General features: G+C 34.1%; 1 protein-coding gene across 2 annotated transcripts in view; it reads left to right on the top strand.

Annotated features, from left to right (window-relative positions):
- LOC122016353 (glycine--tRNA ligase, chloroplastic/mitochondrial 2-like) overlaps positions 1-26,157 on the top strand; it is a 52,262-nt gene extending 26,105 nt beyond the window's left edge. The window contains exons 21-36 of one of the 2 annotated variants that reach the window (XM_042573623.1): positions 32-94; positions 1,226-1,315; positions 1,395-1,481; positions 4,269-4,343; positions 4,458-4,516; positions 7,992-8,085; positions 8,153-8,371; positions 12,500-12,594; positions 18,217-18,307; positions 18,374-18,478; positions 18,561-18,599; positions 21,733-21,822; positions 22,680-22,781; positions 24,292-24,373; positions 24,471-24,556; positions 25,834-26,157. In XM_042573623.1, coding sequence (XP_042429557.1) covers positions 32-94; positions 1,226-1,315; positions 1,395-1,481; positions 4,269-4,343; positions 4,458-4,516; positions 7,992-8,085; positions 8,153-8,371; positions 12,500-12,594; positions 18,217-18,307; positions 18,374-18,478; positions 18,561-18,599; positions 21,733-21,822; positions 22,680-22,781; positions 24,292-24,373; positions 24,471-24,556; positions 25,834-25,932 — 1,476 coding nt within the window. In that variant the 3' untranslated portion in view covers positions 25,933-26,157. Of the gene's footprint in view, positions 1-31; positions 95-1,225; positions 1,316-1,394; positions 1,482-4,268; positions 4,344-4,457; positions 4,517-7,991; positions 8,086-8,152; positions 8,372-12,499; positions 12,595-18,193; positions 18,311-18,373; positions 18,479-18,560; positions 18,600-21,732; positions 21,823-22,679; positions 22,782-24,291; positions 24,374-24,470; positions 24,557-25,833 lie in introns of those variants that run through there. The other variant, XM_042573622.1, reaches the window with a different exon arrangement.
- The last annotated feature ends 244 nt before the right edge of the window (positions 26,158-26,401 follow it).

Raw genomic sequence — 26,401 nt, 5'->3', positions numbered from 1 at the left:
AGAGCTAACTTGAACACTTTTCTTATCTCAGATAGAAAGTGCAGAGGCATACCTGCATAAGATGAGGGAAGCTGGCATCTTGGTTAATATGAAGGTATATCTCGGTTGTTTATTTAGCTTGCTATATTATTGAGAAATCTAGATCTAAATAAAAAATACAGTTACCAGGAAGCATGTACACCCTGGCACTGTTTGGCTTACTGGTTTCATAGGTATAACCAAACCCGAAATAAATGTTTTTTGGCTTGAAATTTTTAACCCAAAACCAAAACCGTTTGGGATGAAACCAAACCAAAGATTTTGGTTGGGTTCAGGTTTGATTTGTTTAAACTGAAATTTTTAATTAAAATATATACAAACCAAGTACATACTTACTACTAGACCACTTACAATATTTAATTTTAATAACTAATAATCATTTTAGTGTTGCTAATAATCCTAAACACTGAAAAGAATATAGATAATGATCAAATAGATACTAAATATTATGGTTAATGTGGTTTAATGTGGATATTTTTATGTAAATAATTACTAATCGCTAATCAGTTTGGTTTTGGCTTATCAGTTTCTCTTGGATGTAAATTGAAACTGAACTGAACTTGAAAAAGTTGACTACTTTCCAACCTGACCGAACCATAAAGCTGAATTTTTAGGTTATGTTCAGTTTACTGATTTGGTTGGCTCTAGATTTGCCCACCCCTAATGTATTGGATGCAATGCCTAGTAATTGGGGTGTCTAGGGTTATTAGAAAAGATTTGTTCAATGGAGTTGCATGACATGCATAGTTACAAGCAACCTCTGAGTAGGTATTATCACGGCTGCACATATTGTATTTTATTATTTTTGGGACAAGTTGGTGGATGTACAGACCAACGTACCAAAAATATACAGCAATGCAGAATTCTTACAAATGCATCTGGTATAGTATTAAGTTGAGATATGTGTGCCATTTGATTTGACTCAATTTTCTCACGCTTCTATCTCTAAATCAATTAGTTGATAGATTATCAACAGCTATATCGTGTTAGTCCCAAGTTGAATATTGTTCAATCTGAAACTTCTGGTCATATAGTTGCTTGTGCTTTCCTCATCCTACACCTAGACTATTCTATTTAGATAGACAAATTCTGCTGCCTAATAAATAGATAAAGGACAACTATCCTTGTTTGGAGTGTCTTACACTAAATTAAGATGTTTATCATGTTCTATGATTTTTAATTGCAGGAACGGAAAGAAAAAATTATATGTGATGCTGACTCATTAGCTTCAAGTGTTAACAGCAATGCAATAATGCAAGACAGTTTAGTTGAGGAGGTATCAACACTTTTATTTGGTCTCAAGAATTAATTTAGTATATTTGCAATATCTAAAATTCTAAATATCTTCCCACCAGGTTGTAAACCTTGTGGAGGCTCCTCTCGCTATACTTGGTAGATTTGATGAATATTTCTTGGAGATTCCAAAGGACATATTGATTATGGTAACCTGTGTTATTCTGCCTCCAGCATTTTACATTCTTCTCCTAATGTAATTGTTTATTTTATGTTGATTGTCCAGCTTGAAAGAATGGCTTCAATCTAAATTTTTATGTTTTTTTTTAATAATCTATGATTTTAAAATTTCTTCTCAGAGACAAATATCTGAGACAATTCAAGAAATGAAAAACAAATATCACTGAAGTAATCACTACATAGTTTCTTGTATATGTAATAATCTTTAAAAATTCTGGCAGATAGGTTACCCATTACAGAGATGATAAAGGAAGACAAGCGGAGTTTGTTGATAATGTGGCCATAGACTAATTAGAGGTACCAATTAGAAGGTCCCTTTGATTGTGGAAAATGTATTTCATTTATGTTTTTCTAGTTTCCTGACATTTGTGGCAATGGAAAACCATGGCCAACAACAACAAAAAAAATGCTAATCAATTGAAAATGTCATTTTGGGAAAAATAACTTCTGCTCAAAACGAGCGGAAGTCATTTCCCCTCAGCTTAGTTTGATGTGGAAGCTGAGTCAATTGTTAGTGTGGGTGAGGGCCTTGGGGTGACTTTTAATGGGGCTAAGGTCATTGGCATTTTCGTTGCTTGGTAGTGTTAAGAGGCAGTGTTCTATGGAGGCGCAACTAATATATTGCATAAATTGAGATGGGAGATGGACTACCCCAGGATTGTCTAGTGGGGCCTAGACATGGTTGATGGAGTTGTTTTTGAGGATCTCCAAGGTGGCCTACATATTTAAACAACTGATTGCTGTTCAAGGGGAAAGTAGTAGTTGCAGCCTCTTGGCACCAGAAGACCCGGATGCCCTGGCGGGGGATGCAGAGAGGGCAGTCAGATCAGGTGGTGAGCCAATATAGGAGAAGGAAGGAGGAGAATCAACGTTTTCTTAGACATAGAGATGCTCAAGACCACCTAAAATCATTTTGAGGTTGAAGTGTGTTCATCGTCATCCTAGAAATAGAGATGCTTGAGGCCAGCAACAACCATTTTGAGGTTGAATCCGTGGTGAGTTCCTTCGCTTCCTGCAGAGGGGTGGAAGTAGTGGTATTATGAATTTTGGAGCCGAGGGAAATATATATTCCCTGTAAAAATGTTCCTTTGAAAACATATTACCCATATAAGTTATTTTCTGCAAAACAAATGGACTCATAGTATGATCTGTGAGATAGTGACATGTTGGCTACTTCCCTTCTTATGCTGTATTTCCCTCTTTTTCAGTTCTGTATATTTCCTAAATCAAAAAGGAGTGTTTGAGAGTTGTTGCACTTCCATGAGTTTTAGCATTGTTGTGCATGCAACAATGACATACCATGTTAACCAGCAGGTAAACCAGGGTTTCTTACTCAATGGTCAATGCCCACTTGGTTTATTCACTCTTCCTTGGCTCATTCCTCAATAGATCATCTGTGTCAAATAACACCTTCATTCCTTCACCAAATCTTCCTCATCTTGTAAGATGATGGTCAAATGGATCTTTCAATTCTTCTGTCAATTGTGCAATAGAAGTCACATTTAGGAGGTGCAAACCAACTTCTCTTTGCACTCTTATTGAGAACAACACTCTTGAGATGAACTGTGCATATAACAGCAATTAATCATGCTGCAATAATAATTCCATGCTTGAAAGCATACATCAAATACATGAATATTAGCAGCCGATGAGACTAACACTCTAATCTCAAATATTCATGTGATATTCATATCAAAGAATGTATTCACAGATGTTACTTGAAATCAAAAGAGTGTCTAATCAAATAGTCAACAAGAACAAAAAGTACTGTGTTTTTGAATGGCTACCCTTTGCTTTTTAAGCCTTAACCTTCATCAATTCATGGATTTGGATATTTACTAGCCCAAACTTGTTTTATATAATCCTGTTGGATCAACACCTCAAGTCATAACCAATTTCACCCACACACTTTCTCTTCTCCTTTTCCCCATCTGTTTCTGTTACTGCTCACAATGGATTGCTTGGTGATCAAATCACTGCTAGGTCCATCAAGCTAGAGGCTTATCAGGTCCTCTCACGTCTACTCATTTCTTCACCGCCTCTAGCTTTAACAAAGTATTTGTAAGGATTCACAGAAAAGAAAAAACAACTCCAATGAATGAATCTTGATAGAAACAGGATATTATCTTGGAAACAAAGGAAAGGTCTCTGACCCTAGCTCTCTTGCTAGTTTTCCTATTTGGAGATGTTCAGACATTCTAAGAATTTCCTAAATGCTTCTTAGGTTGCTAAAGAAGCAACCCTCAATCTTTCACCAACATTGCATTTGAACCTCTTTCTCCTCTCAATTTAGAAATAAGGGTTCATGTTTCCATAGATACCCCTCAACCTCATTAAAACATTGCTAGAACTTATGCCCTCATTCCCATAATAAATTCAAATAAACTGAATCATGATTTTTTAAATTAGAAAAAATGCTGCAGATGAGATTAAAACATCAGAAAAGAGGATGCCTCATTTTTTTGTTTCTAGTCTTTGCCTAACAGTTATGTAGCTAGTCATTTGGCAACATATTGCTATAAGTTGCTCACAAGTGAAAGTGGACCATCTGAAATATGTTGGTTCACCTATGGGCCCCTGCATGGACTTTTAAAGTTTCAGTCAATACCTAAAGGTACAATATGGAATTTCAAACACTGATCCTGTATGATATTTTGTGATTATGGTATTCTTTAGTTTTTCGTCAGTTAAGTAATATGTTGAGCAAGAATATGTAAACTCTTGTATCAGGTAATTATCTATATTTTATCATGTAGGTCATGCAAAAGCACCAGAAGTATTTCCCCTTGATCTGCCAACATACAGGAACTTTAATGCCATACTTCATTGCTGTAAGCTTTCTTATTGATCCTCCAAGCATTTTGCAAACTAACCCCATTTAGTTCTGCATGCTGTATTGCTGTTTTGCTTCTCCTGTATCTTACACTTATTTATTCATCTTATAGGTTGCAAATGGACTAATTGATGAACAAGTAGTTCGGAAAGGAAATGAAGCTGTACTAAGGTAAGCTTTGGCTGTGGACATTTCTTGAACTTGGACCAAATTAATCTGGCATTAAAGTAAATCAGATAACTTTGCAGCTTGGCTGACTTTTTTTCAGTAATGAAAGTCTGTGGTAATGGCGTCCCATTGTTTGTTTTGTGGATCCTCTGTGAAGTTTCTTCATCTTTTTATATTCTTACTTAAGAAAGTGAAATATGATTTACTCAAGTCTTACATGATATGGTCTGTGACTTAGTCTGTTTCTCAAATTCTTCAGTGAGATCCCTGACACTTTTTTCAATCAAAGAAAGGAAACAACAAAAAAAGAAAGAGGGTAGGAAAAAAATCCCAGAAAAAGATTATGATTTTTTTTGTTTCCTTTGATGGAAGGAAAAACAGTGGATTTTTTTTTAAAACTTTATTTGTTAAAAACTAAAAAAAACATAAATAAAAATAAATTTGAAAATAAAATTTTCTTTTAAAATCTTTAAGCTCGAATTTCAGCACTATTGTGTGATAGTGAGTTTTCCACCCAAATAGGATGGAAGCAATATAAAGGAAAGCCAAAGAAAATTTTCTTTAGGCTTTTCCTTCCCTCTGGTTTTTTCTCCTAAGAAAACTGAGCGAAAGTGGAGCTGGGAAAAATTTATGGTCATTCTATTTCCTTCTTGGTTTTCTCCCCCCACAGGAAACACACCTTAACAATTTTCCATTGTATCAAGCAATTGTAGTAATATACCTTGTTTTTTTCCTTTGTCTTGCAGCTCTCATATTTATTTTTCTTCCCACTTCATCTTTGGATCTTTCAGAGAAAAGCCAGTCTGTTGCCAGTGCCGGTTTATGCTTGCATAAAACTTTAGCAAGTCAATATGTGGAAAATCATTTCCTATTTGCACTGACCACTCGTGAGCAGTATTGCCCCAGTCTTATTCATCCCATAGTTTTTTTTTTCTGTTGAAGAAACAGTTATCTAATTGCACTTCTATTAATAAATAATTAATAGGATTCCCTACTAAGTTTGCAGAATGGGAATGGATTTTGATATCTGTATAGGATGGCAAAAAAAAAAAAAAAAAAAAATAAGGATCACCATATCGGTGGAATTAGTGGGATCAAAACTGTAGAAAAACTTCAATGAAAATGAAAAGTAAAATTATTTAATAACTGAAATAAAAAATTGTGATTTACAATGCATTTCTTTCCTAAAAGTGAATTCAAAGACCTAATAATTTTGGATATTGCCATGAAACTGCTTCCATTAACTTTTTCTCTTTGACAATCAACATATGTATTTTAGCAACAATGAAAAATGTAGTTAATAAGTGATATTAGTGTAATATAATTTATTCTGAATTTATTCTATAGCTGGCACTATTATGTTGTTAAGAAATAATACTAACAAAAAGTTAATATAATTGAGATGAGAATGTTACGATGAATATGTGAAGTTACAAAAAAGAAAAAAGATATTGTTATTTGAGTGCAATTAGGTGTAGCGCTAGTGGATGATAAAATAGATTGAGAAAGTATAAATATGTGTACAGATGACCAATTGATTCTATAGTCCAAACATGTTTAAAAACGACCAATAGATTTGTTTAAAATTTTATTTTGAGTTGGGTTTAGTCCCGGGTCGAAATGAAACAGTTGCATGTCATTTCATCTCGTGCCAACAAATGGTGTTAATATCGCCTTGGTGAGGAGTCGGAGGAGGAGAAAGAAGAAGAGGGACACTTAACTAAAGGAGGTGTCGTGCCATTAGGCAAATTGCAACAAGGACACAATTTATGAATGATGAGGCCGTAGGGCTAGGGCTAGGACGTCCTTAGCTTAGTCGAACAATGGGCTCAGATGAGTAGACAAAGGATAGCCTCACTACTCGTTTGTAGACAAACTTGTGAACAAAGGATAAACTCGCGGATGAACTCACAAATGACGATTGAACTAAGGCATGAATTCCCAAATGGTGGATGAACTAACAGATGGCAAACAAACTCATAGATGATGGATTGCCTTGTGGACAATGGATAAACACAGATGATTGAAGAGCTGACATGTATCCCTTACATACTAGGGATTTTGGAACCTCTTATGTGTCTATCAATGGGCAGAATGATTTTTTTTTTTTTGCCAGTGCTGATTGACATTGAATGGAATTTTAAATGTTGGCCAACTAAAGTGAAAGGTTTTAGGGATGGAAGGAACCAAATAAAACACTAGTCAATCTAATACAAACTTATTGAATTAATTTGAATATTATTAGTAATATCGCATTGCATATAAAAAAGAGAGAAGATGTAGCTTGCATCGCATCGCATTTTTTTTTTCAATATCGCATTGCATAGAGCTCAATAAAGATGTAGCTTATCCCAATGATTTTTACTAGTTAATTAAAATATAAACTATGATATGAGGAAGATTATTTGTCATGTCTGATGGTTCAAAGGCCATCAATAACAGTTATATTCATAAAACCGTTCATGGTATACTGTATTAAAATGGTTTAATATCAAATTAATATTACATTGTATCATTATTGGATGGATATATATTGAAGTAACAACCCTGGGCAATAAAAAATTATTATTAAATGATATCATAAGTAAAGTTATTGCTTTGTGACCAAAAGGTTACGGGTTCGAATCCTAGAAACAACCTCTTACAAAAAGCATGTAAGGCTACGTACAATGGATCATTCCTCGGGACCTCTCATAGTGGGAGCTTACCGGGCTGCCTTTTATCATATTTTAGTTAAGAATAAATGAACACTTTTGAATCTTAACTTCCCTATAATATTAATATATATTAAAAAAATAATATTATTGTATTAAACACAAGATATAATGCTACTAAATCATCAAAGTACTAGCAAATGCAATTCTATAGTATTGTAATTCTGTGGTGTAATCATAACAAAACTACTAGTGGTGACAGTGGTTGACTCTTTGAAGGAAGACAAATTTGTTGGCAAGGCTGGAGGTATGGATATTTGATATGAGGTTGTTGACTGAGGTTTTGGTGCCTTCACGTGCTACCTTGAGGGATATCATAGTTTTAGGTAGAATAGAGGCACAGGGTGGAAGACAGGTGTAAAATATAGTTCTATCTGATTGTTGATTGAGGGTTTGGTGCCTTGGCATGCTGCTGTAAGCAGAAATCATATAGTTATGTAGAAAGTCATCGAGTGGTGGGAGGTTGCGCCAAATTGTGAAGCAATCCTTAAAATTAAGGAGAGGATCCACTTTGATACACCAAATTAAGAGGAATAAACTGTATTTCAACAATTATACCAAACATTTAGGAATTTGATATACTAGACCTATTCTCATAGAAGTACTAACTTCGGTATATGTAAAATAATTCATATTGGGAACATTGTTCTGATGCCTTAAAGTTTAGGGACTTCTTTCGTTTTTTTTGTACAGGTGCTCTATCCAAATTATATATGAATATAAATATTATATTTTCTTGAAAATATAATTTTTGATTTCTTCAGAGCCCGCTATGAGGATGCAAGTTTTTTCTATAAAATGGACACCCAAAAGAAATTTTCTGAATTTCGAGGCCTTCTAAGTGGAATTCTTTTTCATGTAAGTCATAAAGATTACTGACAGCAACTTATTTACATGATATTTTAGCTCTAATTCAGTTATACAGGAACAACTTGGAACAATGTTGGACAAGGTGGTTCGCATTCAAAAGATTGTTGGAAAGTTGTCACATTCTCTGGGAAACGAGAAAAGTGTGCATACGATTGTTGAAGATGCAGCAGCTCTTGCCATGTCTGATCTTGCAACTTCTATTGTCACTGAATTCACCTCTCTATCAGGAATAATGGCCCGCCATTATGCTCTAAGGGATGGGTATCCCGAGCAGGTGTGAGACAATTACATAGTGCATGTGATTTTCTTTTCTTGTTCTGTCCCATTAGTATCATTTGTCCAATTAGGGTGATATTCTTATGCATAAGTTTATATTTATGTTATATCTTTTAGTAATTTAACAGCCTAGTTAAATATGTCCTTATTTATAGTCCATCATGAAAAGAAGATATACACGGGCAACAAATTTATCAATTCCTGAAGGTCAGCAAGACCATCATATAACCGTCCTCCATGATCCACAGCTTACCTTATACCACCTTAATTACCCACTCCAAGTCTATTGCTTATATTAGCTTTTACTTCAAAGAAGACGACCTGCAGGGCAGCTGGCACCTGCACCCTCTAGTAGAAGTGGGAATTTGCCACTGGTTTGCATAATTTGTTAAAACGGTTCCATGTTGCATGCTGGTCTGAATGCTGCAAACTGCCCTTTAAATTTTCACCAAACTGTTCTAGACAACTACCTTTGACCTGATGACTTGTAACAGACAATTGATGTCTCCTTGTAGATAGTTATGGTTTAAGAAAAACTGTTGGGATCTTATCTTATGGAACTATTGCCTTCTATATAGAGAAAAGAAGGTTGAGTATACCACAAGAACAATATAACAATAGTAATTCAACAACTTCAAATAATAAAAGTTAATTTTAACTAGAACATAGATGTCAGTAATGCCCAGCTTTTTAGATAGCTAAATGAGATGCGAATCTCACTGGAAGTGAGTTTTTCAATCTTCTTCCAGAGAACTGCATCACAAATGCAGTACATATGAATTGATTACCCCTTAATATATTGGTGTACTCTTGAAATACTAGAAACACATGTATTAGAGAAAGCCGTGGGGAAATGTAATCTTGTCTAATATAGTTGTCATTCTTAAAATTTGACTGCCGCTGATTTTAATGACATCTTCTAAGGCCTTATATTACGATCCAATTGGTAAATGACCTTCCTAGAAGTTTTTTTTACTTGCTTCTTTTGCCATTTTATTTACTTATTTATCTGGTGAAAACTTGTTTCTGTCAATTCTTTTATACTAACCATTAAAGTTTGTATATTCTCCCTCATCTTCATCAACACAGAAAATTACTCCTTAATTAATCACTTAAAAGTTTTTTCTAGTATCTTTCTTTTTTTTATTGAATGCTCTATCACTAGTAATATTTAAATCAATTAAATTATTTTTATTATATTAACTTATGTTCTCTTTCTCATTGTTGTAATGTATCAATTTTCGAATTTTTACATAGCAAATCACTATTGATTTGGTGCCTTAAATCTCTCATGTTTAATTTAAATTATTGTTGCATGGTGCTTCTGCATGAGAATAGAATGCCAATATAAAACAATATGAATGACTTAAGAATTTCAACTAACTGGACACCAATTGCCATTGACCTTTGCTTGTAGCCTTGTACCTTCTCAAAGTTGTCTAGACTCCAGTTTTTGGGGTTTTAGCCTATCAAGTTCTGAAATTGGACAAGAAGTAATGAGAAGCATGGGGAATGAAATGAGATTGTTGAGAGGATCAAGTTCACTAACACCAATCACACATATTTGTGTAATGATAAGAGGTAATTGAGGTTGGCCTATCTTATTTTATATTATAGATTTAATAGTGGGGAAATTAACTATCATATAGGAAGCCCAAAGAACACTCTAACCCCACATATATAACTAGGGACAAATAACCTCATGAGATTGGAGATACATTTTCCTAGGCCCTATAAATATAACTTACAATGGAAGAATGATCTTTGAGTATCTTCTTTAATGCCATTGACCTATGACATCCTCTGCCAACTCTTTAGCCATCAACAACTTTTGGGGAGGTAATGACAAAAGAAGCTACTATCTTCATCCCAACCATGCTTTATTTGTTGGTATAACGAGTACTTCATTGTGGTTTGGCTTAACCATGTTTTGATGTGTGAGCGATACATCTTAAGTTACATGTGTAGTTGATATGGTGCATGAAGTGTGCACTACTTAAATGTGTTGAAGTGGGAGATCACAGATTAACCTTGGGATGATAAACCTTGGATCGAGTGAGTTATGTGAAGCTTTAGACTCGAGATGATCATCAAACTTAGAGGAAGACACTTGAAGACATGTGATATGTGTACTTTTGACTGCATGATGCAATTTTGGAGGGTTGTGTTAGATGTAGATGAATGTAATAATGGGTGATTTCCTCGGTATGATGATCTAATTGATTGAAGGCTAAATACCTTTAACCCCCTGTTTCTATCAAGTGGTATTTTGTCCCATTAATAACATTTAAACCCCTTTGACCAAAAGTTAGATGTGAGAAAACTTATAAAAGATAATTGTGCCCTTGTCTTTTTTAGCATTTCATTAATAACCTCAAGAGGAAAATCACATTGAATTGACCATTATATCATTAGGTAAAAATCCTCACAAAATTCATACATGCACCAACATAAACAACAGAAAAGCGGCAACTCTGAAAGGATAACCAGCCAAAAACTCATTCCACCACCCTCACCAAACAAAAAAAAGTCAGAATTCTAAATTGATGAACCAAAATCAAATGAAGATGGAAAAAAGTTCATTATTAAAAATCTCCTCATCATCAAATGTGGCATACAATGAAGTAGGAGTGAAGTGTTGGTGTGACAAAATTGCACCAATACACACATCAAAGATATTACAAAATCCAGGAAGGAAGTTTATAGGCTGTTGTGACTACAAGGTTAGTGCTCAAACATCTTAATATACCACATAAACCCAAAACCACTAACATCTAATGGATGTCAACTATTATTTGCATGCAGGAAAATGGTGGATGTGGGTTCTTCCGGTGGATGGATGAAATAGAAGAAGCACAAGAAATTAAGTGTTATGTGTTGATTATAATGGATCATCTGCTTTAACACATCTTGTAACTCTAACACCGACATATAATCAAGATCAACTCTTTCTTGTGCTCTTTCTTCTATTTCATCCATCCACCGGAAGAACCCACATCCACCATTTTTCTGCATGCAAATAGTAGTTGACATCCATTAAATGTTAGTGGTTTTGAGTTTATGTGGTATATTAAGATGTTTGAACACTAATCTTGTAGTCACAATAGCCTATAAACTTCCTTCTTAGATTTTGTAATGTCTTTGATGTGTGTATTGGTGCAATTTTGCCGCACCAACACTTCACTCCTATTTCACTGTATGCCACATTTGATGATGAGGAGAAGATTTTTAATGATGAACTTTGTTCCATCTTCATTTAATTTTGGTTTATCAATTTAGAATTCTGGCTTCTTCTTTTTGGTTTGGTGAGGGTGGTTGAGTGAGTTTTTGGCTTGTTATCCCTTTCAGAATTACTATTTTTCTGTCGTTTATACTGGTGCATGTATGAAATGGGTTAACCATGTATGAAATGGGTTTTTACCGAAGGATATAATGGTCAATTCAATGTGTTTTTTTTCCCTCTTGAGGTTATTATCGAAAAATGATAAAAAATACAAGGGCACAATTGTCTTTTATATGTTTTCTCACATCTAACTTTTGGTCAAGGGGGTTAAATGTTATTTTTTTAAAATTAGGGGGGGGGGGGACAAAATGCTACTTGATAAAAAACACAGAGGGATTAAAGGTATTTAGCCATTGAACTAAGAATAAAATGTTTTTATTCATTAGCTAATCCACTTGCCTCTTGGCAATTGACTATTCAGTAGTGTTGTTCTAGGATGGAGGGTATCCATCATCCCAAGTATTTTTTGATTTAGGGCAATCTAGATCATGACTTGTTGATTTGGGGCGATCTAGATTAAATGTTGTGTGTTGATTGTAGTTGAGGGTTAAATCGAGTGTTTCATAGTTTGTTGTTGCATTGAGTTCTAGCAACATCCCTCATCCTTGTGAAGGATTATCCCATTGCCTCATTTAAATGGGTGCATTATAGGTCATGGAGTAGGAGTGGGTCTCTAAACCACGTTATATTTCCTTATTAGTGTGTGTTGCATTTCCATTGCATATATATTTGACACTTTGATCATCACACATGCTCACTCAGATCATTTTATTTGTTTGATAATTTGGTTCTGTTTTACAACTAGATCTTATTTTTGTGCTGACTTCACTTATATTTCTTAAGATTGCTGAGGCTCTTTTTGAAATTACACTTCCAAGATTTTCTGGGGATATACTTCCAAAATCTGATGCTGGAATTGTTCTGGCCATTGCTGATAGGTAAGCTATCCTTCATCATTGTCAATTTTTTATAATATGGTTGATGTCTTATTCCCTTTGATATGGTATGATTATGTTAATGACACGAAATGCATATAAATTCCTTCACATTGAATGTGGAATAGCTGGCCACTTTTGTATTTTTTTTTGTTCTGAGCAAGGTTTTGTTTTGTTTTGTTTTTGTTCTGAGCAAGATTTGTACCCCAATAGGTTTTGTTCAACAGGACATAGCTTAGCATTTTGTCCATTCACCATTGATCAAAATAAGAGCAATGATGACACAATAAATTTCCAAACATGCCCTCATTGACTAACATTTACTGCCTAGACTCGTATAACTATCTTTTGGCTTGCACTTGCTGAGGCTGAGAGAACCTTGCCCATGAATAATTAACCAGGAAAGAAATTGGTTTGTCCCTTGGAGAAGGGAGGTTAGAGCACAAGGCTGTAATGGCTAAGCAAAGACAGCAGATGAAAAATGCTATATCTGCACGAAACGAGAACAATTACAATTGTAAACTTGATTGGTCAAAACAAGATAAAGTTGTGAACATCATATACTTTTTTTTATATATAATTTAGACGTTTGGATTTCGCTAGACTAATTTTGGAGGTAAATGACCTTCTCCTGGTTTGGCTACTAGATAAATCCGGAGCACAACTTATGCATACTTAGAACCGACATCTAGAATATTCACACAACTTATGAACATTATACTTAATAGGCTGTAAATTGTAACAGTATTGTACCTATATGGTTGATTAATTATAAATTATGGTTTCATTATAACTCTCTCTCTCTCTCTCTCTCTCTCTATATATATATATATATATATATATATATAATTCGCTAGGCGCTAGCTGGGCACCTAGGCCGGCGGGGACTAGATGCCGCTAGGCGAATTCCACGGTATCAACATAAATTACATAATAAATCACATACTCCAGCACAATAACATCAAATTTAAAATAAGTTCAAAATTACACAACCAAATATCACATATTTATTCTACTTCTCTGTAATTTTCAACAACTTGTTCTTCATCGGACACAAACTCAATATCATCATTGTGATCCTCCTCTTCTTCGGATGCAAAATCATTCTCGTGAAGTTCTCTCAATCTAGAGCTTTTTCGGGTTGTAGATTTTCATTTGCTCTAGCTAATGAAACCTTGTGCATTTGAAGCATCTTTTGCAAGAAACGCATTAACGTTCCTTTCTTTTTCTCTTTTTTGTTTGTTCAACAATCTAGCATTAAATTGGACAAATACTACTTTGTATGAATCTTGAACAGTAACATGAAATTAATACTTTACTTTAATTAAAGACTTAAAGTTTAAAGCTTACTCCTTCGAATGCACTCCAATTTCTTTCACACCTAGATGAACTTGTAGTTAATGAAAGTATCCTCAATGCCACTCTTAGCAAGTTGGGTGTGTGAGCACCATATGTACTCCACTATGCACATGGATCAAATGTATCATTATTTTTCACTTGCTTTTGCTGCCAATGTTATTATAAATAATCCAGTCTTGTCTCTATATTTTACAAATTCCTTGTTAATAATTGTATCTTGTAGATCTAACTCATTGACATGAAAATTTCTATGCATTCAAAAATCCTCATTGCGACCTCCTCAAAAGAGCAATAGAACTATCTTTATATAAAAAGATTTAGCAAAATGTAGTGGCATGCAATGATGTATCAAGTCTATCCTTTATATCTGCCTGCTAATTTGATTCCGTTCAAGGTCACCTTGATATCTTCTTTAGCTTGAAGAGGCTCCCGTATAGAAACCCATGGATGACTTCATCTCCATCTACCAATCGAAGATCTCTTACGAAAGGTGCAAATATTTTCAAACAAAGTGTCACACCATTCCAAAACCTCATGCTCATCATAGTAGAGTAAGCCAATTTCCCTTTGTTTGTTTTTGACCATTTACATTTCTCCCACGTATCACTTGTAAACATGGCCCTTAAACTAGATTTTTTTTCAATCAAACTTTGCAATGTGAGGAAATTTGATGCAAATCGGGTAACTCCTGGTCGGACTATGTCTTTCTTCTTTGTGAAACTTCTCATCAATGACAAAGTCTTATGGTGAATATAAATGGAAATGATAAAAGACTTGGCTTGCTCAATAACCTTTTTACGTGGAAGCTTGCCAATAATTTCAAGCATGAGATTAACAGTTGCACATGAACAACAAAAGATCTCAAGTTGCTTCTCCTATCAATTTAGCTGTAGTCATATTGTTAGTGGCATTGTTTGTTACAATCTGAACAATATTCTGAGCGCCTACTTGTTCAACACACTTGTCAACATGCTCAAAAATAAGTTCAGTTGTAGGTGCCTCGTCTGAAGACTCCTTAGACTAAAATCCAATCGAACCCGCTTAAATTATTTGACGGGGCGGGCCAACCCGACGAGCCCAACCCAAATTTACAGCTCTACACTCCATGCATCTGTCATGATCGAACTCTCATTCTTTGTCCATTCTTCTTCATGTTTCTTCAGCAGTTGCTTTGTTCTTTCAACTTCCGCTTTCAACAATGACTCCTTAAGTTGATATTGAGTTGGAGGCTTTAATCATGGTCCAAATTGATCCACTGCCTCCATTAGTTGCTTGAAGCTATCATTATCAACAGCATTGAATGAGATTTCATTTTCATAAACCTATCTCTCAATATATTGTTGAACTTGTTGAGTTCTCTTTTTGAAAAGAGCTTCATTTATTTTTTTTTTTGGCAAAGCACTTTACTCCCACTAGAACCTATATTTTTTTGGAGCAATTACCGATGCATATCATCCATAGGGCCAAGTGGAAGAGAGTTTTTAATTCCATCTATCCCTTCAATTTCAGGACCCTCTTCGTCTAGAGAAATAGTCACCTCTGCTCTACAACTTTGTTTTTCTATTATTTTGTTCTTTCTGTTCCTCCCTTCTAAAATAGTCTGTTTGCATTTATTTTTATTTTCGTGAAATGCTTTTCGACAACCAGATACATTTCAAGGTATATTTCCTATGTTCTCCTTGATCCTATACACTCCCTTGACATCGTTTTTCACACAACTTGCATTTAATTTTGTCGAGGTTTATCCAATGTCATTTAACTTTCTCCTAATAATTCCAGATTAGGTTGAGTGACAAATGCTGTCGAAGATGGATTGCTTGCCATTGTAATTGTGATAACCTAAAAAGTGATTTAAGAATAAATTTAAGATATAAATCAGTAAAAACATTAATATAAATAAGTAAAATATTATCAGAATATAAATATGATTTATATAAATTAATAAAATGTATTAGATTTTTTAAAAAAATTAAATATAAAATTATGAATATAAATATGATTTATATGAATTAATAAGATTTATTTGAATTTGTCAATTTTAAATATAAAATATCAGAATATAAATTAATTAATAATATATATTAGATTTTTTAAATTTTAAATATAATATTATTAGAATATAAATAAATTAATAAGATTTATAAAAAGATTTTAATTTAAAATATATTTTTTATATATTTATTAGGATAATTTAATTAAGTGCATAAAAGCCTATTGGAATTATCCTATTTAAGTGAAGTTGTTTAATTAAATAAATAATAAATTAATTAAAAAGAAAACATCGTGAGAGCTAAACGCTCGTGGGGCGTCTCCGGGAATGCGTCCGCTGCCGCAAGATGCGTCTCGCGACTTCGGAAGCGTCGGGAGGAAAAATGAATTATTGCATAAATTGAAAAACTTATCGATAGTTGAGTCTTCTGGAAGAGGCAAGAGGCGGAGGAGACGAGAGACAGTTGAACGCATGAGCAGATGAATCAGATAGGATTTAGGGCTTTAAATGAAAAAAAACCAAAATTTCCACGACGCCTAGGGCAGCCCAGCACCGCCTAGGCTTGCCGCCTAACACCTTTCTGGTGCAGTTGCCAGCCGCCGAGCGCTTAGGAGGTGCCTAGGCGGCTGCCTTGGGCGCATTTTAGAACACTGTAGATGATCGACTTGGTTAACAACGATAAAACTACATAAAATTAATTTAAATATAAACAAGAATATAGTAAGGAATTGAGCTCAATGACGTAGGAGGATCCATATAGCCACCCTACTTAGTGGGATAAAGACTTTGGTTGTTATATATGTGATTAATACATAGTTAACGTATATAACTAATTACTTATATAGTTGATAATTACTTTATTTATATATTATCTAGTTATGAGTTTGATAAATAACTTTAATTCAGTCATCTAAACAGATGTCACTGGGAATACCTAGTGAGCCATTTGGTTCCCATAATATCTTCATCATGATAATCAAGAAAGATTTTTTTTGGATGGCTTTGTCTTTCTCCAATTTTAACTGTCCCTTTGTGAAGTTCCATATTTGAGAGTTTGATTTTCGATATTACTTTATTAATATACTATGTAGTTATAGATTTATAATTGATAAATAACTTTTAATTAAGTAATCTGAGCAGATTCCACTTGGAATACCTAGTGAGTTTTTTGGTTTCCACAATATCTGCACCTTGAAAGTTAAGAAAGGTCTTTATATTTATAAATGGCCTCATCTTCCTCCATTTTTACTTGTGTCCCTTTGCCATTCGTGGGAGTCTGAATTTCAGTATGCTGATTTTATGTTCCTTTATTAAGTTTGAAGATAATGATGAACTCCATGAAGAAAATCTTGAATTTCAGAATTATATCTTCCAAATGATAACTCTCTATGTTTTGATCATTCCAGTCCCAGTACAACCTTCAACAGTTTCAGAGGTGTGTATGGTTTTCTCTTTTGTCCAGAGAAAACTATAATATGAATTCAATGGTTGATTATTAGCAACAACTCCGCCTTTCCATGCTTCAAACATTCCTTTCTGATTGAAAGGTAGCACCTAAATTGGTAGGATTATCAACATTCATCTGTTGATCAAAGTAAAAAATGCTCCTCATTTATGGGATGTTTTTGCTCAAAGGGAAGCCTTGATCAGTGCAGGTTTAGTAACCTTTTGTTTATACCACAATTCAAATTAGAAAGTGGCCACTATTCAGAATGAATCACTCCTCCCTTTTTTTTCCTGTTAAGGAACCTAGTACTATACATATATCAACTTCTCAAATGGCTATCCATGGTAAATTAGAAAATTTGAGGGTTTTCCACATCTACTAATTGTGTTGTGTAAAAATGAGTTGTAATATATCACTTTTGGGATTCTCGCCATTATTACCTCATATTTTCATTGTTGTCTGGGTTGAACAAACTCTTGAATTTGAAGTACTTGTTCACTTCCTATGTGAAAACTATGGTCTCGCAGCTTTGGATCAGTTATAAATGAAGAGTTTGCTTTGAGAGTTAACTTCTTTGAGAATATTCTAACATGAAGGTGAAAATTATGATAATTCCAGTATTTGGAGATATGACTTCATTCCTGGATAGAAATATCTTGGTGCTAATACTTGTATGGTCGTGTCATTATTCAAATAAATTATCTCATTGCCAAGATTACAATGAATAATATCTTTGATGGATTTGGTTGTTTCCTCTTGTAAATATTGTTGCTGACTTAATTTGGTGCATCTACTGCTGATGCTAGCTCTCTGCCTCTCTCTGCTTCAGACTGGACAGTCTTGTTGGCTTATTTGGTTCTGGATGTCAGCCAAGTTCAACAAATGACCCCTTTGGTTTGAGAAGAGTGTCTTATGGACTGGTAAGTCATGCCGTTGCATTTGTTACTTTCAAAACATATTCATAGCTCTGCATCCGTCATTTTCAGGTTACGATACTAGTGGAGAATAACAAGGATTTGTCCTTGAAAGAGGCTTTGACATTAGTGGCTGATGTCCAACCCATAGAAATTAGTGCTAGTGTTATTGATGATGTGAGTTTGGTGTCACCAAATACCTTTTTGTCAAGCAGATTTCTTTCATTTTCTCCAATTTTTTTGCTTAACTACTTTTCAGGTAACAAAATTTGTTACTAGAAGGTTGGAACAACTATTGGTATGCATCAGTTCCACATGAACTTCTTTCTGATTTAGTTGAATGCTTTTTAATCTTCTATCCTTATTCTTAGATCAATTTTATTTACTAACTTATTGCTTTCTATTTTCCCATGCCCTAGTGGTTCCTTTTCCCATGGATGCTATGGGATCCACTTGTCATCACAACAATTTTATCTACATAGTCTTTGCTAGCCATTGATTTACATGACAAGGGTGTTACAGAATGCGTGTGGCATGGCACAACTTAGCTTTCATCTACCCATGGTTTAAATCTCATAGAGTGTCAGACGACACGGTTAAAATATATCATTATGATAAATTAATGAAACTCGATACTTCTTGAACCTTGCATCTAGCCTCTTCATACCTATATTGGATACTAAACAAGGCATACATAATAATTCTAAGTGTATACTTAATAATTTTATTGATCACATGTAAAAAAATCCTAAAATTAGTTGTGTCAGACATTTTTTTTGGATAAGTAAAAGTGGTATATTATATATCCAAAATGTACAAAATGAGGTTTTAGGGTCTATTCATGTCTATGTACCTGTACGCTCCTAAATTTCCTCTCAACATCTTACCCTCACAACAACAAAAAAAAACTATGCTTTATCACCACCCTACTCCCTCTGTAATGCCGTTTTAAGACACGGATTGTCCTTTGATAGGTGGACATCTGGATGCATATGAAGCGAGTCTCAAATTCTCCGCCATAGGTCTGTAATAGTTGGGCATTGGAAGAACAGATGCGCCTGAATCTGAGAAGTATAGCTAGATACCAACATAGATATCATTATAAATGAATATAGAACATGTAAACTCATATATACCCAAGAACCGAAATAGTTTTTTAAAATATATATTGAAATTTAAGGATCAGCTAATAGGATACATAAGATACAGAAAATAAATGAAATCAGATACAAATCTTCAAAGTTTTGATGCTAGTAAAGCACCAAAATCCTGCAGCAAAGTATGCCTCAACTGCACCTATAACCCTTTTCAATAAAAATCTAGAGCCAAGAACAAATCAATGCAGGTTAGGGCTTATACAAAGCATCATTCTGAGCTAGTTTTGAGATGCAAAAAAATTGAGATTTAAGACCTTGACATCACTAATTAGTAGTTGCAAAATGTTGAGAACTTGAACAACCTTAAGGCCCGACATGAAATGGGTCTTGCTTGAGATTGCCTAACCCTAAACAGTTCATGTTAAGCTTGAGCTATAAATGAGGTTGGATTGGGTGTTGCTTCCATGACGTTGGACAGAGTGCAACACAACATGGCACAGTCTCATGTTCGGACATGGGACGGGCTAGTAATCATCTGTGATTTACCTCTTCCGTTTGGCCTAGGGAGTGGCCGATGTACGGGGATGAGCGAATCGCTTTTGCCACCCATATTTGGACTGTGGTATCATGTGACACAATCCAGTGCCTGACCAATCAAAATTTCCCTACCCTTTTGAAATTGTTTCCAAATGACCAATTTAATCTTATGATGGTCAAATATTTAAATTAGGAAGAACATTTAGGTCTTTTGGTCTTAAAGTTAAGCAATCATGTTTGGTATTTGCATCTCCCTAAACTTTTTAAATTGTTGCGGGATGATCAATTTTCCAACTTTTAAGGAAAATCAATTTTGTCTTTTTGTCTTAAAGTTACCAAAATGCCCTTAAATTTTTTCATTAATGATCCCGACCTAAACCCTCAAACAACACACTCCACTTGATCTTCATAGTAGATACTCAATCCAATATATGAGGCTTTCATTTATGAAATGAGCAATCTCATTTACTCATGCTTTAGTGAAGTGGTGTCATTTACAGCAGAGTATTCACGAAATCATAGTGGGTATTCAATCAAGTGGAATTTTTCCTATTTTCAAGTTTAAAGGTTTTTATCCATAGAAATTTATAATTACTTTTCTAATCTATTTTTTTCATTTTAAATTATACAAAATAATTTATTTTAGATTTATATAATTTTTAAAATTTAAATTGTAGAACTGAGATCTAAAAGTTGAGTGTACAAAATATAAGGGTTATGCAATCCATATGCTCACAAAATCTAGAATTTAGGGCATTTAAATTGCACAACAAATTTATGTTGCATGCTCAAGTCTTGGGTGTTCTTTTTGCAACCAAGTTTTTTTTTTTTAAAGGAACCTGGTGCAATGGTAAAGTTGCTACCATGTGACCTGGAGGTCATGTGTTCGAGTCTCGAAAACAACTTTTGCAAAGTAGGATAAGGTTGCGTACAATAAACCCTTCCCCGGACCAGCATTGGCGGTAGCTTCGTGCACCAGGCTGTCCTTTTTTTAACTAAGATTTTTTTAAAAATATTATAAAATAATCTAAATAAACATTTTAACTTTTAAACTATCAAAATATATTTTTAAAAAGTTTTCATTTGTTTTGTTTTATGTAATTTTTATATTCTTAGTTTTTTCAATGGTAAAGTTTCGACATGCCACCTTGAGGTGATGGGTTGAATCTGGAAATAGCTTCTTGCAAAATGCAAGGTAAGGCTGCGTACAATAGGCTAATGTAGTCTGACCCTTTCTGGACCTACATTAGCGGGAGTTCGTGTGGTTTGTCTTTTTTTTAGTTTTGTCAATATTGAAAATAAAGGCTGGGCAGGTCAGGTGTTCCCCAACTAAAGCCTGTTAACGAGCTGGGTTGTAGTCCTGACTTGCTGGCCAGTAGTACACAACATAGATAAGTTGGGTCAGACTTAACCTGACATGGTGTTTGGAGACCTGACTTCTGTTACTCTTATTAAAAAACAAACTTCCCTTATAAGAGTAGCTTTGCTTGGATCCCTCTTCTCGTGTTTTTTTTTTGTTAAAAAAACATATTCCACCAAACATTCATTTCAAAATTTTAAAAATAAATAAATAAAAGTAACAGTGATGATGCTTTCAGAAGAATAACATCAATAAAAGAAAACCCTAAAAACTTTCTAAGTAATTTTTGGGGCTTGTATTATCTTGTATGGATCAACCTAGTATGTTTTTCTTGCAAAAAGGATGTGTCTGGATATTTAAATTAGTTTCCTTGACTATTCCTTATTGGTCAATTTTTCCTTGATTTTTAAGTGAATGCTTGATGCTTCTCCTTACAGGTAGATAAGGGCATAAGTCCTGAAATTGTGCGTGCTGTGCTCTCAGAGCGTGCTAACTGGCCTTGTCTAGCTGCCAGGTCAGCTATTGAAGTAAGTGATACTTGGTAACCATTTTTTTCCTATTAACATTGTTTTTACATTTTCTTCTTCTTGTCATGCATATTCTTAAGAAATGCTTATGTCTGTTTTCTTTTGGATGTTCTAGAGTTATGATTCTAGGTCTTATGCTTTTTGAGGTACTTATTTAGGTGTATTTGTTAAAAAGTTGCATGCCATAATTGTTATATATAGTCCAAACGATTTCATCTCTTATATAGTTAGTTCTGGATAACTTTCATTTACCAAGTCCCTAGAGGCTTAGCATGAAAATGGATAGAATGATTTATATATTGAGTTAGTTTTGGATTAGTTTGCTTTAAGTTTCATCTCTTATATTTGTTAAATACAGGATGTCATGTGTATTTGGTGAAAGAAACTTTCTTCAGATAAATTTTTGATTGCTTAAATTTTCACCATTCATAGTTACTACTATTTTAAGCTCTAACTTGTTTATCTTTCTTTATTCTTCTGTTTCAATGCATCATACTTATTTTTATTCTTTGTTTCTTTTTTGTTGGTTCTATTCACACTTTATCTCCGCATATCACTTCATGAATTTGTTGAAACTGGTTTAAGTTTCATTGTTTTATTATTTTAACATTAAAAGTAATTTATTTTATTTGTAATGCTAAAAATTGTCATGTCCTTGGTGTGTGCTTCCACATATTAGGAGAGAGCCTTCTTGGTGACAATTCTAGATAACCAATGTCCATATATATATATATATATATATATATATATATACTTTTTTCAAATGGACATTTTAAAATTGCTATTTAAAAACCCATTTAATTGCTACAAATTGGGGTGTTAAGCAATTGGCTACTGTCTGTCTATATCAAATGTAGATGGAGACATTATCGAGAAGTGAGATGTTTTCTAAAGTGATTCAAGCATACTCGCGACCCACGAGAATTATTCGTGGAAAGAAAATTGGTTCTAATATTGAGGTAATTGGTATATTTTTTCTATTTTTTTAACCATGTTTTCATGTATATGACCTAGCTTTGGAAGGTCTTTAGTCATTTCTTTCTTGAAAGTTGAAACAATTAAGATTTAAAGAAAGTTGCCACAAATGCATGTTGTTGACCGCTAATAGTTGATGCCTCTCTGTTTCTTGTTGGGCTATTTTGCTTTGCCCAAATTTTGTGTCTTTTTTTTTGGAATTCTTTTAACTTTTAGTGAGCGATTTACTAGGTTAACTGTGTCCTTAGAAACCAAATCCTACCTAGTTATTGTTTGGTAAAACCAAAGAGCGAACTTTGTCATGCACAAATCTTGATCAGGTAATCATGGTTTAATATATTGTTTCATTTTAGTTGACATTGCTGAAATTTAGTACTTTCTATATACTGTTTATTGTTGTAATTAGTTGTTGTTATTATTATTCGATTTTCCATTATTCAACATAAACCGTATGTTTAGGTAGACCAACACTTCAGTACTTGAGATAGTGAGTACACTGGTTCGTCATTCTGCAAAAATCTCATTGGAAGCCCTGTCATTGTGTCCTGTCGTTGCATATTCGAGAGATCTGCATCCCGTCTACTATCTCTGAACAAGCCTTGTGTGAGGGAATCACCAATCAGCACCACCTTGTACACATAGTCGATCTTGTCACTTCCACCATTAGCTATTTCCTCCAACATCACTCTCGCCATTCTACTGTTGTTTTCTGATTCTGTCACATCGTCATTCCCAACAGACTTCTGTGCCTCCAGATCTTCCCTGTGATTTCTTTCATTTGCAGCCTGCAATCTTAGATCTCTGGTGCTTCTGCTATTGTTCTTGCAGTTTCAGACTTCTTCCAGTGTCTTTTGAGCCCCACTACCACTTTCCTGTCATTACTCAGCAGATTTCTGCTCATCTTGTTAGTTTATTCAGTATGTAAATTTGCAACAGTAGAGAACCCTAATTGATTGAAAATGCCAAGAGCAGATGAATATTGTTGCTTTCTCCATCATCTTTCATGATCAACTAATGATCATCCTGGTTCAACCTTAAACAATTGGTTCACCCTTAGAAACATCCAAGATGCATCTAGTTATCCCTATTAACCCTTAATTAGACCTTCAAATATAACAATAGCTATTCCCATGCGTCAACAAATTCAGGTTAGCAAGTCCAGACGAGATAGTCAAAGACTCATAGTTCCCTTTTCCTTTGGTTATAAGAAACAACATACTGAAACCATTCTTTTGTTCGGTCTTTGTTGAGTAATCTGGCTATTGAAGGATAGAGGTGGAAGATTTGATACATGGCTTGCCATTGGGGATGGCGTAGAAGAATCAGCCATTGCTTTCCAATATTCTTGCTAGGTTGTTCCCAGCTCTGATACCATGAAACAAGAATTGATCTTAAACACACAAAAGGATCGCAGTGAAGTTAAAATTTAATTTATAACCACAACAGTCAATTTTAATTCAATGACAGTGACCTGACATCAAGTTTGTTATGTAGGTAACTGAAGCTGCATTTGAAAAGAGCGAAGAAGAAGCTTTATGGAATGCTTACATGAAAGTAGCATCTAAAATTCACCATGGTAAATTAAATGACTAATCTTTTTGATCTATCTTCTGTGCCTTTTGTTTTTAGTTTTATGCTATGTTGGTGTACTTTTGTCATTTATTTGTCTCTAGGTGTTAGTATGGATAGTTTCTTTGAAGCATCATTGGTGTTGCTGCGTCCACTTGAAGATTTTTTTAACAATGTCTTCGTGATGGCGGTGAGTATCTTCTTATGTAATTATTTACTTTGTCAAAAACAAGGTACACTTTCTGCTAGTTAGTGAAGTATGTGTCTTGACATTTGATTAGACCATTGTCTTTATTGAATCAAGATTCAGAAAGTAAAACAGAACCCAATTTGACAATATATACATAACCACTGTATTTCACCATCACCATGAAATAATTTTTATTTAATATCATTTTATTTAGGATAATTCTGTAGCTTTGTTTGGCTTTTTTTTTTTTTAGCAAAGATCCAGATTTTATTCTGCATTGCCAGTCAAGAACTGCTGTGTGGCGGTGAGGATAATCTTCAGTGTGGTAGTTGTGGGGATTTTTTTACTTAGCATGCTTATCATAGCAATTTCCATCCCCTTTAAATGACTTCATTTTATGTCTGCAACTCTTGTTAGTTTGACATGCATGACGGTATGTTTGATGCGTGTATCCATTGTTTGAACTATTGAGGTAGGCTCTCTACCTACCACTGGGGAATTAAGGCAAAAAAAACCTTACCTGCATATGGACACGGAATGCACTAGAATATAGATCATAAAGGAAAGATGCTGACTTGTTCCACATCAATTATTTGTAAAAGCGGGTGTCTCTTTGATAAATAACTGCAAGAGAGGCCCATAGAAATAGAATGGATCAAGTAGTTGACCAAGGAAAAATATTATCTCTAAAATAAGAAAATAATAAAATGAAATATGGACACTAAGAAACAAAAGATAGAAATTAGTTAAAAATATCTCTAAAGTTCGACATCTATCAATGGATTCATTTTCAGCCTGATGTACTTAAATTTCTTATTAGTTGAGGTTGGAATTTAGTTATATTCTTTAAACAATCCATTAACAATTAGTGAAAGGGTTGATGCTAACTACTCCCAATTGCTTCGTTACCTTGTTAGAATGCACCAAATCAAAAGAGGATTCAACCAAATAGGATAGAAGAATTGGTCTTTCAAAGGAGGCAAAACTAATTCACAAATTTTCTGTTGGAAATATGTACAACCTTTAATTGAACGCACCTTGTGTTCACATATACATAGCTGATTTTGACTTCCAAAAATTCTTTTTCGTATATTTCATCATAGCTGATTTTAACTTGAGTAATCCAATTCGGTTACTGAGGGTGTTAGCTTGAATAATCTCTCATTTGAGATTTTCTTTTCTTTACTTTTGTGTCTAGTTCCTTAATATGTATCTATTGCATACGGCTGATATTTTTTTTACTTCAATTTCATTGTACTAATACTCATTCCTGACAGGAGGATGAGAAAATAAAGAATAACAGATTAGCAATTCTCAAAAGAATTGCAGAACTACCAAACGGAATTGCAGATCTCTCGGTTTTGCCTGGGTTTTAAATGGCACCATATTTGACCATCGCATAACATGAGATTCCTAGCTCAGAAGAAGCGTTTATTATTTATCTCGGCGTGTTCTTGGTAACTGCCCTCAAATTTTGTCATGCATAGGTCTCAGCAATTAGTTACCATCTAATTTTCATTGTAATGAACATTTTATTAAGTAATGTATAAACTAATAAATGTTACTTGTTTTGCTTTATTTTTTTTCCCACTTCTCATCAAGATGAATGTTGATTTCAAATCTAGGATTTTTTTAAAGAGAATTTCAAAATTTTAAATATTTATTATATATTAAATATGGTTAAGCTATGAAACAAGATATAAACGCTTGGACGTCTAAAAGGCACAGCAAAATGGTTTGTTAAATCAAGGTTTTTTAGGGCTAAAGTTCAAATAAAGTCACGTAAATTACAAAATAAATTCTCATCCGAATTGATCTAATTCAAATCGCTGTCATCCCGAGAGC

This window comes from Zingiber officinale, chromosome 8B, assembly GCF_018446385.1.
Source record: "Zingiber officinale cultivar Zhangliang chromosome 8B, Zo_v1.1, whole genome shotgun sequence".
Classification (NCBI taxonomy): Eukaryota; Viridiplantae; Streptophyta; class Magnoliopsida; order Zingiberales; family Zingiberaceae; genus Zingiber; species Zingiber officinale.
This window is presented reverse-complemented; position numbering and strand designations above follow the sequence as displayed.